This window comes from Euprymna scolopes, chromosome 16 (genome assembly GCF_053919585.1).
Source record: "Euprymna scolopes isolate OS-2025 chromosome 16, ASM5391958v1, whole genome shotgun sequence".
Classification (NCBI taxonomy): Eukaryota; Metazoa; Mollusca; class Cephalopoda; order Sepiida; family Sepiolidae; genus Euprymna; species Euprymna scolopes.
In genome coordinates, this window is record NC_136497.1 from 42,506,310 (window position 1) to 42,529,691 (window position 23,382).

The following is a 23,382-nucleotide window of genomic DNA, read 5'->3' on the forward strand; positions in this document are numbered from 1 at the left end:
ACCGATTTTTAATTATAAATTATGAATCATTTTACTCAATATATATATATATATATATATATATATATATATATTAAAAAGTTTTACTCATGTCCAGATAACCTACATCGAAAATTTCAAATGTTTAGATCCAAAATTGGCAGAGGAGTTTGGTAGAGTCTGCAAAGGTCAACTCTTTCAACTTTGACCTCTTGGCACCCAAAAACTGATTAAAAAGCTTGCTGCATATCTGAAAACTCTTTATGTAAAATTTCAAATGTCTACACCCAAAATTGGCTGAATAGTTTGCTAGAGACTGCAAAGGTCAAATCTTTTGAACTTTGATCCCTTGGCAGCCAAATTTTCGGCCAAAAAACGATTAAAAAGCTTGCCCCATGTCTGAATACACTTTATGTAAAATTTTAAATGTTAAGACCAAAAATTAGCTGAGTAATTTGGTGGAGACTGCAAAAGTCAATTTTTTTTTTTTTTTTTAACTTTGATCCCAATTTTGACCCCCTAACATTTATTGTTTTGGGCTCAAATCAAATTAAAAAGTTTGATCGCTGTACAAGTAACCTTGGACAGGGATCAAACTTTTGTTTTTAAACAAATAGCTTCCTTGGGGGCTTTTGATGGTCAAAACATAATTGGTAACCATCTCATGTGACCTGGCTCAGCACGGCCATGCATGAGCCACCATGGTTCAACATGTGATACAGGCAAAAGAAAAAAACCATCTCAACTCAACCAGGTTGAATACTGTTGCAATAACAATAGTCACTAATATAAAAAAACAAAAAGATCCTATGTTTAATACTATAAAATAATAGTCCTATAATAACATTCATAAATGATTCCATCTTACAAAGCTTCCAAATAGTTTGATCATACTCAACTTCAGAAAGCTTCAGTTGAACCCTGATAGAGTTTTCACATGTTACAGATTTTTAAAAAGTGTGTTGAGTGAGTCAGAAGTTTCAGAATGAGTCACACTCATAAGACTGCTAGAAACTGAGTAAAAATTTTAACCATTGGATCATTAGATAGTCTGAATATGAGAAAACTTTAAAACAAGGAGTTGTCAGAATTTTTAGAATCCAAGCAGTCTAACTTTACCCCTTCTGACTATACAACTTCATAAACAAGAGAAAGAAGAATAAGAAATTAAGAGAGAGAGAGAGAGATATTTGAAATGAAATTTACAATTCTGATTCTTAAAAAAAATCCGGACAGGAGAGATGGAAGGTAAATCAAAAGTATGTGTGGACTACTAAACGAAGAAATACAAAACACAAAAAATCAACAAAGATCATTCTTAGATATTTATGCTGGTGACACTACCATCTATGGCTATACTTCAAAGGCCATAAATGACAAAGTTCTCTCTGATTCTCTCTCCTCTGATTTGGTACAATGGGGAAAGAGGTAGCTGGTTACTTTTAATGCATCTAAAACCAAGCTTCTATCTTTACATCATCAACACTGATCCCCATCTGGCATCAACTGAAATGAATGGCTCTCTCTTGGGGAGTCTCCATCTTTTGACAAACTTCTGGGTTTGACGTTTACTTCTGATCTGAGATGGAACACATACATCAAATCCATCACTAAAGTCATTGGAAAAATAGTGGGATCATTCTACTGCTCCAGTAGATATCTCGCTGCTGATGCAATTCTCTACCTGTATAAGAGCCAAGTATGTTCAAGGATGGAGTACTGTTGCCACATCTGAGCAGGAGCTGCTAGAAAGGCTTATCCTGCCTTGACAGAGTTCAAAATAAACTTTGTAGCCTAGTGGGGGGGGGGCACATTTTTCTTTCCTGCAACCTCTTTTCTACAGAAGAGCCGTTGCAAGCCTGTCTCTGCTTTATCATTATTTTCATGGCAAGTGCTCATATAAATTCCAATCTATGATCCCCCCTTGCAAAACTTTCATGAAAAACACTTGTCTAGTTGAAACTACTATCAATAATTTCCCCCAGTCTTTATCTATGCCTAAACCTAAACATAGATTCTATGAACAAAGCTTCTTTCTTAGAACTGCATGCCTGTGGAACTCTCTCCCGTTTCCCTGCTTTCCAGCTGTATACAATATGGTTATCTTCAAGATCAATGTAAACAAGTTCTTGATAAGCTGTCCCCATAAGTAATCAAATTTACCAAATTTTCACTACAAACAATTACTAAAACATTTTCCCATTGACTAATGTACACTCATTAACCCTTATCCTAGAGTTGCCTCCGGGCCTTGATAAGTTGTAAAAAATTTTAAAAAGAGAGTAAGAAAGAGGAAGTAAATTTGAGCAGTAAAACAGTAAAGCTATGTAAAGTGAATGTAATATTTGACTTGAACACTCGAAGACTATAATAATACTAAATCTAAAGCAATACTGAGGGCTCAAACATACAAGGCTATAAATTTACATAAATGATCATAAGATGAACATCTATAGATCAATTATATAAAAACAGTGAAGTGGGGAACAGTAACAAAACAATAATTGCAAGTCACAGCAGAAGAAACAAGTAGAATAACTGGAAAAAAAAAAAAAAAAAAAAAAAAATGAAATTAAATATTATTAAATAATTTCTTCATACTTATAAGGAATAGGTATCTAAAAGATTTCAGTGCTTGAGGCGTTATTTCTGATCGTGAAGTCCAGGAAATAGGGGTTTGAAATCGACAAAAATATTTTTAAAGGCAGATGCAATAAGCATGTGAACGCTTCAGTTAGAGTAAGAGACAGTGATTTTCAAATTGTAAACTCTTAGATTATACTCTGGACTGATTTCCTATATTCTGAAATCCTCGAGATATTCATTATAAAATAATGTTTAAAAAATAAATAAAAAGTACTTAGAAAATCTAATCAAAATAATGAAAGAAAAACTTGCCAGAATCGCAAAATTCATTTGCGGTTGTCATCTGAAGCTGCAGAGTTTTACCATTAAAAACAACCGAGGTTGAAGACAAGCTCCGTTTTTTATGACCAGTGAAAGACATGAGATTAACAATAAGAAAAAAATGGTCAGAGAAACTTAACAGGATATGACGAAGAAGAAAAAGACAGTGAATAACATACCTGAGACTTGTCGTCAATAAATTTGTAAAGATTTAGTTGAGAACGGAGGTGGCCAGTGGATCTAGGTAACAACACAATTTAATGTGTCAGATAGAACACAATACACATTTTGTCTGATTAAGCAGCTACCGACAATCTATGGGATTGCATATTCAGCATTCTTCACATTACAAGAAAGAAATAATCAGATTTAACAAAAAGAAAAAAAGTTTGTATAAACGCTTTTGAAAATCTTAAGTTGTCCAAAAGGTGTTTTGGCAATCATACAGTATATTTAACAGTCAAGAAATCGAAAATAAACAAAATATACAACAAATGACTTCTACTAAATGTATTGAAAATTCATTTTCTACAGAGCTGTACAGTTTTAAACTTCTAAAACTGTTAATTTTTTATTATTATTATTATTTTAAAATTTGTTTTGTTACTTTTACTTAGCCAATCAAAAATGGTGGCCAATTTTTTGAAGAGATGGTTGCTGATTTCAGGGTTAAAAAACAAAAAACTATCGGAAAAACTATCCACCTGAATTTAATCTCTTTTTTTTTTTTTTTTTTTTTTTTTTTTACTCTCTTTTAGGCTAGAAATAAGACAATAAAAAAATTATTTGTCCCCCCTCCTCCCATCAAAGTTTAAATCCTGGTACTACAAGCTTCTCTATATCCTTTTTTTTTTTTTTTTTTTTAACTATATTTAAGCCTGAAATCAGCCACTATCTTGGCTAAGTGAAAGTTTAAAAAAATTGAAATAACAAAACTTAGTTTTAAAACTTTACAGGTCAGAAAATTAAATTTGAGGGTAATTCTTGGCCTGAAGACATAATCTCCCTAACACGGGTGATTACAGAAACATGTATGCACATATGTAGCCATCAATGTTTGTATAAATAAATTTAATATATATATGTGTGTGTGTGTGTTAATATATAGTAATAATTAGTAATAAATAGTGAAATTTAAAACTAGAAATAAAATAGGCTTAAGGCTCCTAACATTCGTACCAGAATTGTCCACAAGGACCTGTGGCACAGTGGTTAAAAAATCAATTGTTAAAAGTGATATTTTTCTGAAGGTTGAAGGTTCAATCCTCAGTGTGGGCAAACGAAAAATTCAATTGCAAATTACTTAGGACCTCTGACGGAACAGGAGCATGCTACCTCCGTGAGGTAAGTAAAGGGTGCTGCTCAAAATTCCCGAGTTCAACAAACATTACCGAGTTCAACAAACATTACCGAGTTCAACAAACATTACCGAGTTCAACAAACATTACCGAGTTCAACAAACATTACCGAGTTCAACAAACATTACCGAGTTCAACAAACATTACCGAGTTCAACAAACATTACCGAGTTCAACAAACATTACCGAGTTCAACAAACATTACCGAGTTCAACAAACATTACCGAGTTCAACAAACATTACCGAGTTCAACAAACATTACCGAGTTCAACAAATATTACCGAGTTCAAAAAGATACACCTGAAGGAGATCGAAGGTTAGATCGACCAAAACATTGTGAAAAATCACACTCAAGATGAGAACAGTAGTCCAATGAATCCGAATAATATGAATAACAAATCCTCATCTAAAAAATTCACAAATGTGCTGGTGCATTCAAGCCATGTTTCATTTTATTTAGAAATTATGAAACAGAATGCCAGATTTTTTATTAAAATGGAGACGTCCAGGTGTTATCCATACAAGTTAACATGAACTCTTCTACTTACACCATATTATTGCATAACTCATTGTGCAAAGCTACCTTTGCATCATAAGATGCAAGATGTTCAGATTTTTTTTATTAGAAAAGAAGTGTCTTGTGGTGAGAGATTAGGATACATTAAGAGATGATTATATAGTTATTTGCTGCCTGTTGTGCTCAAAATCAGGTTTGTAGAGTCAAAGTCAAAGATTTTGGAATGACTTGAAGTCAAGCTCATAATAATGTTAGGAATTAGAGTCAGATTTTTTAATCAATAAAGAATCAAACATTTTGAATATTGGAAAGACAAGGAGTTGGAGATGCTGGAATTCTTTAGTATACCTTGCTCCAAACAAATACATATCCCCAGTTGAAATTTCTCCTTAGTATGTTAATTATACAGAGTATATAATTATTACTGGATATCGCAATGTTACACAGACTAAACAACTTTGCCAAAAGTTCAGATTTTCATATTCATTTTTCCACACAGATTTGCTAAAAAAAATTTTTTTTTTTTTTTTACACGGTGGTGACGACTTATCAAGGCCCGGAAGTCACTCAGGGATAAGGGTTATTGCAAGTACAGTACGTTAGTGTGGAGATTTGATGAAGTGTTTACTTAAGGGGGGGGCGGTTCATTAGGAATTTGTTAACGTTGGACTTGAAGACATCCAAGTTGTAGTCAGGTAGGAAGCAGGCAGACGGAACAGAGTTCCACAGAACATGCATATGTGACAGACTAATGCCTTCATTCGGTCCCACACATAAGACAAATTTAACCATATCACTCATTGTGAGGGTTTTCGGCTGACTCAGTTATAATAGATTGCAAAGAACATACTAAAGAGACATCTCCAATCAACACAGATGTTACCCATCTGAAACCTAGATAAAGAACAGTACTTGCTTACACAATACTCTTTCTGATTTCTAAAATTGTTGAAGGTTAGACTATAACTACTTTAAAAAATCTTTCATCAGTAATGAAAATAAATATTACAAATATTTTTTCAAGTTCTAATTTTAAAAAGGAAAGTCATGTTTTCCAAAGTGATTTATGAAGTCATGGCATTAAAACAAAAACTATTTTTAAAAAAATCTTTAAAAATAAAAATAGCTGCTTTTTAAGAACTATTCTTTTCATGTTCAGTATTTAAAATAAAAGGTTCAAATTAAAATTTAGTAACTTTTTTTAAAAATTCTAATTATTTAAAATAATTTCAAATATGTAAATACTTCTTGAAGAAAAGAATTGCTTTTATTATTTTTGACTATGAGCTAATGCTATGTTCAAATATTTAAGAACAGGGACATAACCAGAATGTCGTAGTCAACAAGAATAGCAATGAAAAATATTTCACTAAAGAAAGAAGCAAACTACAGAAAATCAAACAATAGCGAAACAGTACTGTATGTGGATGACTATATATATATATATATATATATATATATATATATATATATATATATATATATAAAGTAGTAGCATATTTGTGTCTGTGTGTACAATTCTCCTACAGCTCACACCACTGGACTGATCATGACCAAACCTGGCATCATGATGGTCCCTCACCTAGGGATGGTGTACACCAGTTTCAGGGTTAAGATCAAAGGTCAATGTCTATCTCCATTACAGCTCACACCACTTGACCAAACCTGACATGATGGTTTCCTACCTATGGATGGTGCACACTATTTTTCAAGGTCAAAGTAAAAGGTTATGGTTGGGACTTATGTAGTTGTTAATATATCTCTGAAGAGAATTTTACCTTAAAATTTGAATAAAATATATCTAAAACTGCATTGGTTAAAACAATAAAAATCATTATTATTAAGTGGAAGTGTCTGTTTAAAAAGAAGTTGCAATCAGAATTGTCTCAGAATCCTAAAGCAATTACATTAAAAAAAAAAAAAAAACTTAATATAAGACAGTATTATCTTATTCTGACATCATGCAATTTGAATTAACATCTTTCCTGGAACAGTGTGAAAATGTCCTCTCAACATTTTATTTGAAATACCCATTTCTAAGTTACATTTTGAAATTTGCTTTTTTTCTCCAGCTTTTTTGTTCATTTGTTTTTTCACCTGATGATGCATCAATGAAGAATCAAAAACATTTGTGATACATATGGAACTTACATTTTTTGTGTTGAAATAAAAAATTAACATACATAAGAAAAATTGAAAAATTAAAATGGTATAATTAAGCAACAGTTTTCTATTACTTTCAATGTTTGCGTGAATGAAAAATGCTGCCTAGATACACACAATGATAATGTATAATATTACAAAAAAATAGCTACAGTTATGACTTTTATATTATAATTATATATTATAATTCCTACAATATAAGGGTTGAAACTCTTCTAATGAATATATAAAATAAACTAATCTATATTCAAACATGAATAATATATTATTTTTTTTAAATATTTTTAATATATTTCCAATTTTAAACAATATACATTATTCCAAGTTTTCCCAGGATCTGTGACAAACTATTAAAATTTGATATTTCTGATTATATGTGCACTTTATGTCTATGTACAGCAGTTTTTAATATAAACATTTAAAAATTAAATAATTCATTTTTTTTAAGTTTCAACTTTAGCTTCAATCATCATTAATTCTTATAATAAATAATTCAGTTTCCATAAAATCTTTTATAGTTTTGACAAAAAGAGAAAAAATCTCATTCTTTAATTTTTTTTCAAAATAAAGTAAACATTGTCAATTTAATTCCAGAAAATGTGTTCATTAAACATGAACTGATCCTTTTTCTCTAATAGAAAAATTGTAAATAAATGAAATTAATAAAAATATATTTTTTTTACCTTAAAATCAAAAACATAAGATTGATTTTCTGTTTATAAATTTCAAAAGAATTAGTTTAACTTTGCAGTCCTTTAAAAAACAATAGGTATAACTTTTCATATAGGCCACAACATGTTTGATAAACTATGGAAGATCAAAATGAACAGTAAACACCTTTTTTGCATAATAGGTGTCTCCAAAATACTCAAAATAATCAAGACCTTGTTAACCTTACTTTTACTATATTACTATTTTCATGGTAGATTCTCAACTGAGCTACAATCTATGCTTCCCCCTGTAAAAAAAAAAACCTTCACAGCAAGTACTCGTCTATTTACCACCACTTGCAAAGAACTTTCCTTTTTTTTTCTATGTGTACCTAGAACTACATAAAACTCTTACGAACAGAGCTTCTTTTAAGAATATTCAATCTGAACACAACACCATGGAAGTGCTTCCCTGCTAATTATAACAATCATTTTCAAGACCAATGTACATTAAACATTTGTTGCACCATTCTTTTAAGTAATAAAATCTTGTTCCTTTCACTTATTGTTTAGTGCTTTCCTACATCCAATTGATAATCTCATTAATACTTACCCTCAAGTAGCTTTTGGAACTTAATAAACGGTGACACAGTATATATAAAAATTCATCTTCTGATCACTTTATTTTAACCGTTACATTTTTTCTCTCCACTTTTTAAACATGATTTGATTAAGAATAACTAGGAGTATATATAACATAAATTCCATACACCTGGCACATGATGCACTAACACATCACCCGATAAGTCATGGGCCAGAAACAGTGCCACTAATAAAAAAAATTCATCACACATCAAACATCAAATGCTATGTGTCAAAACTGTAAACTAATTGGATTATTAGTTTACAAACTACAGTTATTTAATTGGAACTACTGTTGCACATTTTCAAAACAGAAACATCTGAAATTCGTGTGTTGCTTTCTGATGGGGAAAATGTTTTTCAAGCAAAGCAGTAACTGGATGAATGTCATTTTACAATTCTACTTCATTAGAAACTAATGCTTAAGCAGGCTTACACTGACTTTGAAATTTGTCTGCGCAGACACAAATGATGCTGAAAACAGGTCAGTTTAAATTCAGTTGTTCTTAGAATACTTTACAAAAATAAAATCTCTCTAACTCATTTTGGTTGATCAGAAATTGAAGTTGTATAAGACAGCAGATGAGTTGAAGAGATTAAAATGCAGCATATTCACTACTTTGTACGAATGTTTGTCGATGAGAAAGCAGTGTTCAAAGTGGGTGCCATGTCAGGTCACGGTAGATCAAAAACAACACATTGATAATTCAGAGCATTGTTTGCAACAGAAACAAATTTTATGACAACGAATCAATCACCTTACTCTGGAGTCAAATCAGTAGTCAGCTGCATAAGTGAAAGTCATCCAAAGCTGCAACAACCTTTTTAGAATGTGCAAGATATTTTGTTCAGTTACCTTAAGAGATCCATGAAAAGTGAATATTATATTGCAATAGTGATGTGTTAAAGAAATCGCCAAAAAATGAAAGAGAAATAAAGAAAAAACTGCTATTTCAACAAGATAATGCACTGTGTCACAACTTAATCAGAAAAGCATACAAGTTATATTTCAAATTTTTTGTGCACCCACCCTATATTCTAGAAAACCTTTCTCCTTGGAAATGGTAATCTTTGTTCTCATCATTTTTGCACCAACCTAATATTTTCCCTTTTGAATTTTAAAAAGTTTGCATAACTTATGCTATAGCATGTTTAATTTCAATAAATAATCGATTAATAGTAAAGAAAAAGTGTGGAATCCACATAAAAGTGAAAAACAAGAAATTGTTACAATTTTATTAATATAGAGATAATCCAGACTTTTATTAAAAGGTGAGTTTTAAAAAAATACATCTGCAAATTAGCCTGCCCATTTACTGTAAAAATCACAATTTCCACACACATAAATAAGCAGGACTATCCGGCATTACCTGGGACAAATGTATAACATATTTTCACTAAACCTTCTATCTCTTCCATCCTCCTTCTCCATCCAGCTCATTCCTTTCTTTGGACACACACACACAAATTTTATAGATTACTTGAGGAGTAAATTTACATAAGAGAAACAACTCTGTGAAAAAATAAAATTTACTGCCCTTTACTTAGTACATCAAATGGCTAGAAAACAAACCAACCCTGATGAAATCTATGCCAGTTTATGGTTAAAGAATGAATGTTTTTTCCTAACTTTGAAGGTGTTTGTTTTTTAATTTTAGATGGACATAAGCACAAACAATTGCTCTTTATATAGCCGATAAATTCCACTTAAATACTTATGTGTAATAATAATTAGGCCTTTATGAGGTATTTTATCATAGATAGATTTACATGTAAATATCAGAATATAATATTAAATCATGTAAAAAGTTAGTGAGAGTATGTTGTATATAATATAGAAAAATGATTCGCTAGTAGTTTCGTTTTATGGCATGTCAACAATTTGGGGGTCATTTTATGTTGAAACTCTAATGTTTTGCATATGATCAATTTATAAATTAATTAGTAATCATTTTTATTTATGTTTTTATTTAACCACTGACAATTACTTTCACTTTGAATCAAAGTAATATGTACTAACTAAAGAGTGTTGGAATGTCAACAACAGTTGCACTTTAATGTCATACCTAGCATCATATACGTAATTGTGGCAGACGTAAATTAGGTTTGAATTCCTGTACCTGGACAGGAAGATTTAAGTTTTCAGAATCATTTTAGAAATTATGAAATTTGATTACAGTTACATGTTTGTAATTTGAAGGAAAATTAAAAATTGTAAAAATTTGAAGAAATTTAAATATAGTTCACTTTTAAGTTCTTTGTGAAAGTTCTGCAAATGACCGACACTTTGAATTGATGAAATTTTACATATCATAACTAGTAGCAAGACCCAACATTATTCAAGATTGAATGACGAAGAATATGTCTTCCTGCCTTCAGCTCATAATACCATATTACTTTTTAATTCTTATTTTTTACATATTATAACATTAGATAGTGGAATTGAACAGAATCAATAGTCAAAACTATTAAGCTTGGAAAGTGAGATTATATGCTGCCAGAAAACATCATACCCCTGACTCAGGAAAATAAGACAATAAAATTGATCATTATGATGACAAATTTGGGAGGGTGAGGACCAAGAATGCACTCAACATAAATTAAATGAGAGGGAATGTTAAATGTTGATGTTTATTGAAATAATTTTTCGATAAATTTATAGTCTGTAACACTCACAGCACAACCAACATTTCCTTCAAATTCATAAGTACTTTGTACTCCTGCTTAATGTCATAGACCTCATATTACTATTTCAATTCCTATTTTTCATTTCTATAACTTTTTAGTTATAAGTCAAATAAAATAAACAGTTGTATTTCCTTTTATATATTTATTTCTGGTAAAAATGCAAACCCCACAATATTATTGTACCCTCTTTCCCTGATCAAATTGAAATATAGTTATCCATGTGCTGTAGTTAGAAAATACATACGCTTTTGTGGGCTCATCACTCAAATCCTAAAATTTCAAACAGACAGAAAATACAACTGTATATATAGTTTTTGTTTTTATGATTAACAATTAACTACATCAAGATATAATTAAGATTATAGTCAAATTTGTCAAAGTTTAATTTAAACACGTTATCCCACCACCAGACAATAAATGAATGTAGAGTCAATAAAACTGTGACTAAAGTCTAATTTTTGTATAAATTGCTAAAATTAAATAAAAATTAATTGGTTTGAATAAATATACATTTTTGTATAAGAATTATGGAGCCAACTGTTTTCGTATATACAAAAAATCTTGCTTATATAAGGCCAGATCATACAGAAATTTGAGTCCTTTCACTTTACAATGTCTATTTGTATATAAATAAATATAAATCTGCCTTGTTCTGACTCACAGAGGTTAGCAAGTACAAAAACTGTGCCTTTCTTAAGCACACAACCCCCAAATCATTTAAAGTCAAGTGAAAAAGCAAATAGCAATTCTTCATTCCAAATTAAAAGTTGATAAATATTTTTCTTCCTTTAGTTCATCAGAAATAATAATTTACATGTGAAAAATGAAATTATCAACATAATTCTTCGACTGAATTAGCTGCTACTCAAAAACAACTTAATACTTCAAACAGGTTGATTGGGAATCCATCCGAGATGACATTAGTGATGTCCCTGGGCTTTACATTGCAAGTGAAACAATCACATTAGTGAGTAATTTTTCCAAGTAGTGACTAGGAATGATAAAAATGATAAATCTTTTGGTAATTGTGTTTTTTTTTTACTGGCAATCTTCAAAAGCTGAAAAATTGTGAAAAATGTCTTTTCAACCTTTATTTTATTTAAAAACAAAAAAAAAAAAAACGAATAAAGTCAAATTATTTAAACAATAAAAGTTTAAAGCAAACTCATTTTGTTTTAAATGAAGGCTGTTTAAAAATACATCTGAAGAAATTTGAATGTTTATACCTTCAAGTTTCAAAATAACTTCATATAATTTAAGTTTCAAAATAACTTCATATAATTTAAGTTTCAAAATAACTTCATATAATTTAAGTTTCAAAATAACTTCATATAATTTAAGTTTCAAAATAACTTCATATAATTTAAGTTTCAAAATAACTTCATATAATTTAAGTTTCAAAATAACTTCATATAATTTAAGTTTCAAAATAACTTCATATAATTTAAGTTTCAAAATAACTTCATATAATTTAAGTTTCAAAATAACTTCATATAATTTAAGTTTCAAAATAACTTCATATAATTTAAGTTTCAAAATAACTTCATATAATTTAAGTTTCAAAATAACTTCATATAATTTAAGTTTCAAAATAACTTCATATAATTTAAGTTTCAAAATAACTTCATATAATTTAAGTTTCAAAATAACTTCATATAATTTAAGTTTCAAAATAACTTCATATAATTTAAGTTTCAAAATAACTTCATATAATTTAAGTTTCAAAATAACTTCATATAATTTAAGTTTCAAAATAACTTCATATAATTTAAGTTTCAAAATAACTTCATATAATTTAAGTTTCAAAATAACTTCATATAATTTAAGTTTCAAAATAACTTCATATAATTTAAGTTTCAAAATAACTTCATATAATTTAAGTTTCAAAATAACTTCATATAATTTAAGTTTCAAAATAACTTCATATAATTCAAGTTTCAAAATAACTTCATATAATTCAAGTTTCAAAATAACTTCATATAATTCAAGTTTCAAAATAACTTCATATAATTCAAGTTTCAAAATAACTTCATATAATTCAAGTTTCAAAATAACTTCATATAATTCAAGTTTCAAAATAACTTCATATAATTCAAGTTTCAAAATAACTTCATATAATTCAAGTTTCAAAATAACTTCATATAATTCAAGTTTCAAAATAACTTCATATAATTCAAGTTTCAAAATAACTTCATATAATTCAAGTTTCAAAATAACTTCATATAATTCAAGTTTCAAAATAACTTCATATAATTCAAGTTTCAAAATAACTTCATATAATTCAAGTTTCAAAATAACTTCATATAATTCAAGTTTCAAAATAACTTCATATAATTCAAGTTTCAAAATAACTTCATATAATTCAAGTTTCAAAATAACTTCATATAATTCAAGTTTCAAAATAACTTCATATAATTCAAGTTTCAAAATAACTTCATATAATTCAAGTTTCAAAATAACTTCATATAATTCAAGTTTCAAAATAACTTCATATAATTCAAGTTTCAAAATAACTTCATATAATTCAAGTTTCAAAATAACTTCATATAATTCAAGTTTCAAAATAACTTCATATAATTCAAGTTTCAAAATAACTTCATATAATTCAAGTTTCAAAATAACTTCATATAATTCAAGTTTCAAAATAACTTCATATAATTCAAGTTTCAAAATAACTTCATATAATTCAAGTTTCAAAATAACTTCATATAATTCAAGTTTCAAAATAACTTCATATAATTCAAGTTTCAAAATAACTTCATATAATTCAAGTTTCAAAATAACTTCATATAATTCAAGTTTCAAAATAACTTCATATAATTCAAGTTTCAAAATAACTTCATATAATTCAAGTTTCAAAATAACTTCATATAATTCAAGTTTCAAAATAACTTCATATAATTCAAGTTTCAAAATAACTTCATATAATTCAAGTTTCAAAATAACTTTAATAATTTCAAAATAAAATTTGGTGCATATTTAAAATCACACTTACTTAAAAAGAAAAATACAGAAAACTCTTTATGATGTACATATTCGTTACGGAACGAAGATTTCATATTCCAAAACCCAACTGAGTTTGGCTAGTAAATGAAAATATTTAGTAGTCAAAGGTCAACTAAAGATAAATTTGTCCGTAGAGCCATATGTCCCATGGACGAGTAATAGTATGGGACAAAGTAAGCATTGAAGCACAAGTCCGCAAGTGGAAGTTCTAGAGCAAGCCTCTGCTCAATTGAATTATGCAGCTACGATTGCTCAGAAAATTTCAACCACCAAAAGTCAGTTCAGGCAGGAATTTGTATCAAGAAATCATTGTAAGATTGTAATAGCCACAGCTAAGACAAGGTTTAACAAGATGACAAGAAAACAGGTTGAGTCACAAAAACTAGAAACTCACAATTTCAGGAAAATCTATAATCATGTGGTAAACCAACCCCTCCTCCCCATCCTGCTATCCAACCACAATGACAGCATTTCAACAGCAACTGATATCATTGAAATACTTGCCCAGTGATTCATCTTGAAATCCACAAATCATTCCCTCCTAAATTTTCCAATGCAAACTGAAGCCACGCTTGATGACCTGATCATGATCCCTTCCAATATTCAGGATGTTATATAAAAAAAAGAAAGAAAAAAAACTGAACACCTCCAAAGCATCTGATCTTATCTAATGAAAAAAAAAAAAATCTTTTGAGCTGGTTCCTGTCCTCTTAAAACTCTACAAAAAATGTCTAGCTACTTGGTGCAATCCTCTACCGGTACAAAAGTAAAATACATCCCAAGATGGATACTGTTGCCACATCTGTGGAAGAGTTCCTCAGAGTACCCTTTCCTATCTTGATAGGGTACTAAACCATTTCTGAAATTTAGTAGCCAAGGACCTTTACACCTCCTTACATCTTTCTCACAGAATAGACATTGCGAGTCTATCTCTGCACTATCATTACTTTTGTGATAGGTGCTCGACTGAGCTTCAATCTCTGATCCCTCCCCCATAAAACATTCTCAATGAATACTCATCTAGCTACAACAATTTCCCTCACTATCTGTGCCTAAAAATAAATGATAATTCCACAAGCAGAGTTTCTTCCTTAAAACTGTCTGTCTGTGGAACATATTACCATTGGTTGCTTCCAAGCTGACAATAAAATGATTGTTTCAAGTCTAATGTAAATAAGTTCTTATTGAGCTGTTCTCTTAAATGATTAAGCCCTACCTAAGTTGCACCATTACTGATCATCAAGTGTTATCCCACGATCTGTCTAACATTTATTAATCATTATTGAACAGTGGCTTCCAGGCTTTGATAAGCAATGACCCTCAAGTAAAAAAAAAAATAATCTTGTTTCCCTGATAGCTGGAAATATGGTTGATGATACTACACTTAATTCTCGATATGTGAAAAAAAAACAAGATGTGCACATATATCCAAGGTAATGGCTGACTCCTTAGAAAATGATGCCTAGTTTTTAGTTGAATGGGACAAATGAATGGTAACATTTAATGCCATTAAAACAAATCTCCTTTCCTTTTAACTACAAGAAACCTTTTCAAGTACTGATTACTATGGATAATAGCACCCTACCCAAGAGTCTGATGTTCAACCTCCACAGATAACATGAGTTGGAAAAAATATAGAGACAACATTGCCAAGACTTCTGCAAGCAAAGTAGGATCCCTCTAACATACGAGAAAAATTCTCACACCTTCCAGTATCCTATATCTCTACAAGGCTACCATGCATGGAATACTATTATCATATCTAGGCTAGGGTACCATCCACTAGTCTCTCCTTAGACAGGGTCCAAAAAAAAAAAAAAAAAAGTTGCTAAACTAATAGGTCCCTCACTATTCACTAAGCTCCAGCCCCTGATTGCTGCAATGTTGCATCCCTGTGCATGTTTTACAAGTACAGCAATGAAATGTGCTCTGATGAACTTGATGCTATGATGTTCCCTGGACTTAAATGCACTTAGCCAATTCGATAATCAGTTAAATTCCATCCATTGATTGTGGTGGTCCAGATATACCAGAGAGCTTTCCATTCTAATTCCTCAAGTTACCAACCTTTGAAACTCTCTCCCTGCTCCAGGTTTCCCTGATTAAATTGAAATACAGGGATTTAAATTTAATGTAAACAAACATCTCTCTGCACAACTCATCGTGCTTCAGTGGCAATATGCTTTGTCTGAAGTGAACTTGACTTAAAAAAAAAAAAAAAAAAAAAGCATAAACACTGGGGAATCAATTTTTTGTCATTCTTAAAAGATGTACATATTTTAGGCATTTTCTGAATAAACAAATCATCACAACGTTAAAGATATGAATATATAATCCTTTTGGACATAAGAGACATTTTGTCATGACTCAAATATCAATCTGGCACAATAATAACAACAATAATAATACTTGCTTTTAAATTCCATAGATCGCACGCCATCTTTTGAGCTCTGTAGAACAGCATGGATGTTCTTTTTTAAATCATCCATTCTGCCTGAAAATTAAAAGAAAAAAAAATTGTATTAACATTTGTTTATATATATAACAGTATAATTTATAAAAAGTATCATAAATATCAGGGATGCGAGTCATCTATGCAAAAAGGTTTGTTAAAAATCTTTACTTGCCCTACTATTAACTCTAGGTCTGAGTGATTAGCCTCTACTTGCAAAAACTTCCTTTCTTCAACCTTGCAACTAATTTTAAGTTCAAGTAGCTCCCCCAATTCCCATAACCCTATTACTAATAGCATTACAAGCGTATGCTGTATTTTCGTGGACATCGGCAATATTACATATCTAATGTGCTTCAACAAGTCATATCTTTTTTATTTTGGGTCAATTTTGAAAAGAATTACATTGATGGAAAAAGAATAGAATAAGCATTCCAATGATGTTAATTTATTTTTCTTTTATATGCTCAATGTTTTTATGCTCCAAGTTAACAATGAAAAAAATGGTAAAAAATGACGACAGCAAAAAGGGAAACTTTTTTCAACATCTACATTTCATACATTACATTTTGATACATATGCGCAGGGTTAAATTTAATTGGATATGGCTGAAATCCATCTCTAGTGGACTGATTTATATTTTTACGATCACAGGAAGCAAAATTACGACCGAGCAAAGTTGACGAAGAATATTTCAAAATTGATAAGATAAATCGGTATGTATCATCCATTTTCATATAGATAATAGTTTTAGAATTATTTTCATGCATAATATTATATATTTGATAATTATTAATTGTGCGGAAATTTCTTTAAATATTATCTTTTATAGAAATTCAAATCCACTTAAAGGGAAAATTGCTCGCACTGCAGCACTGAGCTGACTAAAGTATTCTCTTAAAAAACAGAAAACTTTTTTTCTGCTTTCTTTTAGTAGACTAGTCCTTTTTTATTCTGAGTTTTTCAATTAAAAAAAATATTATTTTCAAGTTTTTCAAATTTTATTTCCAAACCATATCAAGCCAAAACTATTTTGTTGTTTTAACGCTTTTTTTAAAAAACAACAAAATGTACTAAGTACATGCGTTTCTGTTATCATGGTAAACAATTTATAACTTCTTACTTGTACTTAAGGTAGAATTGTGTTTTTTAGTGGTCAAAAAACAATTGAAAGGCAGTTGTGCACTTATGCTACCATACTGAAATGACATTATGTAAAAACCCATTCTTAATATGGGGAGGGAAGGGTGTTTTGTTAACTATTCTGTACTTTCAACTGACAATTAAATAAAATATCATGCAACATGAATTTAATTTAAAAATACTATTTGAAAAAAATAGTGTGGTAACATAAGTGCATAAGCACCCAAATAAATATTACCAAAGGCAAGATAAGTTACTCTTCTACCTAGTTGGATAAGTTTTTAGTGTATTTATTTAATGTAAAATGTTTATTTCAAAAATTAGTGTCAAGCATTACACAAGCACAAGAAAAAATAGCCACATGGTATCTCATGTCTTTGAAATGAACTTAAAAATATACAAAATACTGTTAGAAACCCAGCCAATAAATGTCCTCGTGACATTTATTGGCTGGGTTTCTAATAGTTTTTTGTATAATTTTTTTGTATTTTTAACTCATTGTCAAGACCATTTTTCTTTTCAAATCTGTAAAACAAAACCCGTTTACTTTTTTGTAATTGAGGATATCTAAATAATAATAATAATAATTAGGCGGTTCGATAAATAATTTTATTGTGATGCATTTTGTAAATTTTTAACTTGTTTTTACCTTAACATTTTTTTTTAAATGACTACCTTTTAAGGTTTTCAAGTATGCTGAAAACGAATATCGCATTTAAATTTTCCATAAATAAGTAACTTTCTGAATATTAAACAATGTCATTTCTTATGTTATTGCTGGTGGCCATCTTGGTAATAGTTTCTCGGGGTTGTGCTTGTGCATACCAAGATGATAACATAAGAAATGTTACATACCAGCGATAACATAAGAAATGACATTGCTTAATATCCGGAAAACTACTTATTTGCAGAAAATTTAAATGCGATATTCGTTTTCAGCATACCCTAAAATCTATAAAAGTAATTATTTTTAATATGAAGGTGGAAACGAGGTAAAAAAAAATTACCGTTTTATTTCTTTGTTTACATAGATGCATTTTCAGTAAAACAACAAAATAGAAATGACGAAAATTACCATCAACTGGTGAATATACAATTGTTGCTTATCAGGATTCCTGATACTGTGAAAGCTACATCGAGAATTTGTGTAGAGTACGAGTTACGGTTGCATCTCAGAAAATAGGGGTATATTTTGGGCCCGGTAGAGAGGATTTACAAAATTGAAAATTGGACTGGTCCCAAAATGCATAAGTTCTGGTCAACTATAGGAATTTCCATCCTTTACAGAAATCAAAAATCTATATGAAAAATTTTCTTCAATTTATTTCTGAGATTAATTCATATCTACTCAATTTTTTCTCTTCTTTAAAGGGAATAGTAAATACCGGCCATGAATGCGCTTTAGGCATTTAATAGCTACACCCCAGATTAAGTTCTCCTTTGCTGGGGAGGCAGGTAAATACCTACTCTCAATAAAGCTATATTTAAATACCACTATAATACTTAGTTTTGTTCATGAATAGACACCCACTGTATGACACCATGCATCAGTTTAAAAAAAATTGAAATTTGTACATCTTAATTTATAATTCATGGCTTATGGTAATAAAAAAATACATCAGATTTGATTGCATAATCAGAAAGGGTTCACAATTTTACATAAGAGTGCCAAGTTTCATGAAAATAGCTTGAAAAATAGATAAATGGTGGTGAAATTACCAAATTTCTTGAAATGTCGAGGTCCGTAATTTAGCCCACTTTTTCTAAAGAAAAATGTCCATGGAAAAACAAATTTTGCACTTAAAATTCCCATAACTTTTGAACTACTGATGGTATTGGCATAATTCAAACGGTTTTAAGCATCTTTCTTTTCATGTAAGTTGATAAAATAATTATCTAAAAAGAAAAATCAACTTGTAATGCTATTACTAAGTACTCTTCCTCCTCAAAAAAAAATTTTTTTTTTTAATCACACATTAATCTCCAATAGTCATTTTACATTTCAATTCATATACGAAATTGATCCCTCACTTTAAATTCTAAAACTTTTTTTTTTTTTTCAGAATGCTCTCATATAACCACATAAGTAAAATTTAATTTTTTTGTGTGTATGCATGTAGAGAATGGAGGGGATTGAACTGAGGGTGTTAATCTATTCTTTTTATATACTGAAAATATAAACTATGTTTTAGATTCATTTTTGTTTTTAAATTTGTTAAAATTTGCCTTTTGGGATCTGAAAGAAAGAGAAAGGGTTTTTTTTTGTTAAAAATCTTCTACCTTCCCCTATTCACATGAGGTAGAAGATTCAAGCAAAACTATGCTTTTTCTGAATTTAAAGGAAAAGGTGAAATTACACCTTTCCTGAATCAAAAATATAAGCAGTAATGGGAATACTTATACCGGAAATATTAATATACATATATCAACAGTTCTCAAATCTAAAATAAGATTGATTCAGAACAGTATAGGGAGAAATGTACAGAACAGGAAACTTTCTAGATTTGGTCACATTTAAAAAATGGATGATAGTGTATCATTTATTAGTAGTGTAGTTGGCAGAGGAAAACTAAGGAAAACATAGAAACAAACTATGAGGATGAACTTGGGAGAAAAACCTGGACAGAGGTTTGTTTAAACATCAATTTCTGAAGTCATTTAGTATATGTTAGCATGTAAAAATGGATATTAAACAGAATATGATAATTAACTGTCAGAGGTTATCAAGGGACACACAACTTATGTGCTTATTCGTATTGTGCAAATAGAGCTGTAATTTTAAAAAAAGACCAAATGTAAAACTGATTTCACAAAAACATTTGAATTTGGATTATTTCTACTGCTGATCTCATCTTAATTGTGATGTTCTCAATGTTTTAGCTGATAATAACCTGATCTGCTTCAGGTACATTCCATTAAACTTGTGGAAACGATGGAATTTCTCTAAATGCAAAAACGATGCAACTTAAAGTCAGAAATTACATTGACTGAAATAGGGATATTAGAACAGAGTAGTAGTGTGAATAATCCAAATATAGTGTTGAAATTTCTTAACTGCAGATATGTTCAAGTAATTTTTTATTTTTTTGGCCCGTCCATACAGGACTTCAACAGTTTTGGTCCCTTAATGACATGACACAGTGGAAATAATTGTGAATTGGCTGTATGAGTGCCACTCCATTGCCACTATTTGTAGAACTGCCTTTAGCCTGCTTTTGGCCTGTCAAGCCAGGAAATCCGCTGAAACTTCCTGATATTTGCATATTACGAGGGGCGTGCAATAAGTAATGCCGCGACCCACTTCCAGTTGTCTGATCTAGCTAAAATTTTGCATGTGCAACGATTTATATCTCTACAGGTTATGTGGAGAATTACAGCTCTGAACTAATTATGGTTTCTGTTTTACAGGTGTTTGAACTGAGTCAGGTGTGAAATGGAGCCTGTTAAATGTCGAGCAGTGATCCGGTTTTTGTATTTGAAAGGATGCACACCACAGGAGACTTTTGATGAAATGAAAGAAACTTATGGTGATAATGCCCCACCATATGACCTTGTAAAACGCTGGCATCGTGAATTCAAACATAGCCGGAAGTCTGTGGAAACAGCTCCCAGACCTGGTCGTCCCCCCCTTCTGCCATTGATGAGGCATCTGTCTGTCAAGTTGAGGTCGCCATTTTGGAAGATCGGCGCATTACTAGTTGCCAAATAACCGAAGATGTCAAGATTAGTACAGGGTGTGTGGAAACTATCATTCATGACCATTTGCATATGCATAAGGTGTCTGCCAGATGGATTCACAGGTTGCTCACACCATTCCAAAAGCGAGAACGCGTTGAATGCTCGAGGATGCATTTGGAGATGTGCCAAGAAGAGGAGTCAAAGTTTTTCAAAAGACTGATTACACAGGATGAAACCTGGCTCAATCACTATGATCAAGAGACCAAAGCCCAGTCAATGCAGTGGAAGCACTTGGACTCACCAACTCCAAAAAAGGAAAGGGTGCAGCCCTCCGCTGGCAAGGTCATGCTCACAGTCTTCTGGGACCAGGACGGAGTAGTGATGACAGATTTCCTAGCAAAGGGTACCACAATTACAGGAGCCTATTATGCTTCACTTTTGAGGAAAGTGAGGGAAGCTATCAAAATCAAGAGGCGGGGCAAGATCAGCAAAGGTACCCTCCTCCTGCAGGACTACACTCCGGTCCACAACTCGCATGTCACCAGATCAGAAGCACGGGCATGTGATTATGAAATCTTACCCCATCCTCCCTACTCTCCTGATCTTGCACCCTCTGACTTTCACCTCTTCCCAGCCATGAAGTTGTTTTTGAAAGGAAAGTGTTTCCCAGCCTTGATTTCTGAAGTTACGTCGTGGTTGGAGGACCAACCTTGGGTATTCTACAAAAACGGTCTCCAGAGCTGCATCAAACGATGGAAGAAATGCATAACTCTGGGTGGTTCCTATGTAGAGAAAGACTAATAACTGTGCCAAATTTCGTTGCTCTACTGCTATGGGAAGTGGGTCAGGGGCATTACTTATTGCATGCCCCTCATAGTTATGGAAAAGGACATTTTATTAACTGCTATTTTGGGTTATCTATTGAACATATTTAAATATATATTTTTACTTTTACACATGACTAGCAGGGAGACCTGACATGGTCCAGGATTGAATGATGATCAACGAATGTTTCATACTCCCGTATTTTTATTGTCATTAAAATTGGTGAAATCGCCCATTTTTTAATCAAATTGATTGATAACGTGCCCTAGTTGGAGACCCATTGTGATGCACCGGGAGGAAGCTTTATATGCCTTTTTGCAGTGACTTAGTCCAAAATATATTGCAGTCTACATTACACTGTAGAAAAGCTATTGTTGATTTTATAAAACTATTTTTATATATAACAACTTGAATTTAATTTTAAAATGCAAAAGTCAAGTATCATGGTTCAATTGTGTTCTAAACAGAAACACTAATTTCAAACACACCCTGTCATATCAAAGAACCTAGTGTTAATTTTATATACCGGGCCTTTCTGCCTGTGCGATGATAATGGCTTGAATTTAAGTTTAAAATGAAAAAGTCAAGTATCATGGTTCAATTGTGCTTTAAACAAGAACATTCATTTCGAATGTGCCCATGTCATATCAATAACCTACTGTTGATTTTATGTGCCTGGCCTTTCTGCGTGAGTGGTAATAAAACTTCTCAAATGCATTTGTGATGTTAAGCTGTATAAGGTGTTAACTTTGATCAAAATCACTTGTTCCTTCTTTCTTTGGATATTTTCAATTATCGATAGTTATTGAAGACATTCCCATTCAGAACCTATCTAATAACACTGCCAGATACATGAAGTACATTTATATGAAACTTCATAAAAATCGGCCCAGTCATTGTGGAGTTTATAAGAAATAAACTTACACATACAAAGTTCCTTTTATATAATAATAGAGACAGATTTTCCATGGCATATTATATCCTAGAAACACGTTTTCAAATATTCACAATCCCTGTTAATTGTGGCATGTCACAGTCTGAATGTATATATAAATGTATATAAGTTGCAGAGATTGTAATAAGAGATTCTTTTGCATAAACAGGGGAGTAAAAGAAAACTTGCTCAGAAGAGTTAAACGGATTTAAATGCATTTTTAAATAACACCTATGTTGATTAAAGACGCTATGTCTAACATTTAAAAAATAAGTGCAAATTAAAATTTTTATTTAAGAACGGGTTAATATTATTTAGTAAAACAAAAAGTGGATGTTATTACAAAACAGTATCATATTTCGGCTTTGTTTTAGGCTTTTTGGACGAGAAAAATGAAACAGGACCTATTAAGAATTAACCAAAACTGTTACAGTTGTTTTA

At 30.7% G+C, this 23,382-nt stretch overlaps 1 protein-coding gene across 49 annotated transcripts in view; it reads right to left on the reverse strand.

Moving 5' to 3' along the window:
• The window catches only part of LOC145295927 (tudor domain-containing protein 7-like), a 336,149-nt gene that overhangs the window by 190,404 nt on the left and 122,363 nt on the right, over positions 1-23,382 (reverse strand). For all 49 annotated transcript variants that reach the window (XM_080141773.1, XM_080141767.1, XM_080141753.1 and 46 more), the window contains one exon: positions 16,323-16,403. In XM_080141773.1, coding sequence (XP_079997899.1) covers positions 16,323-16,398 — 76 coding nt within the window. In that variant the 5' untranslated portion in view covers positions 16,399-16,403. The remainder of the gene's footprint in view (positions 1-16,322; positions 16,404-23,382) is intronic.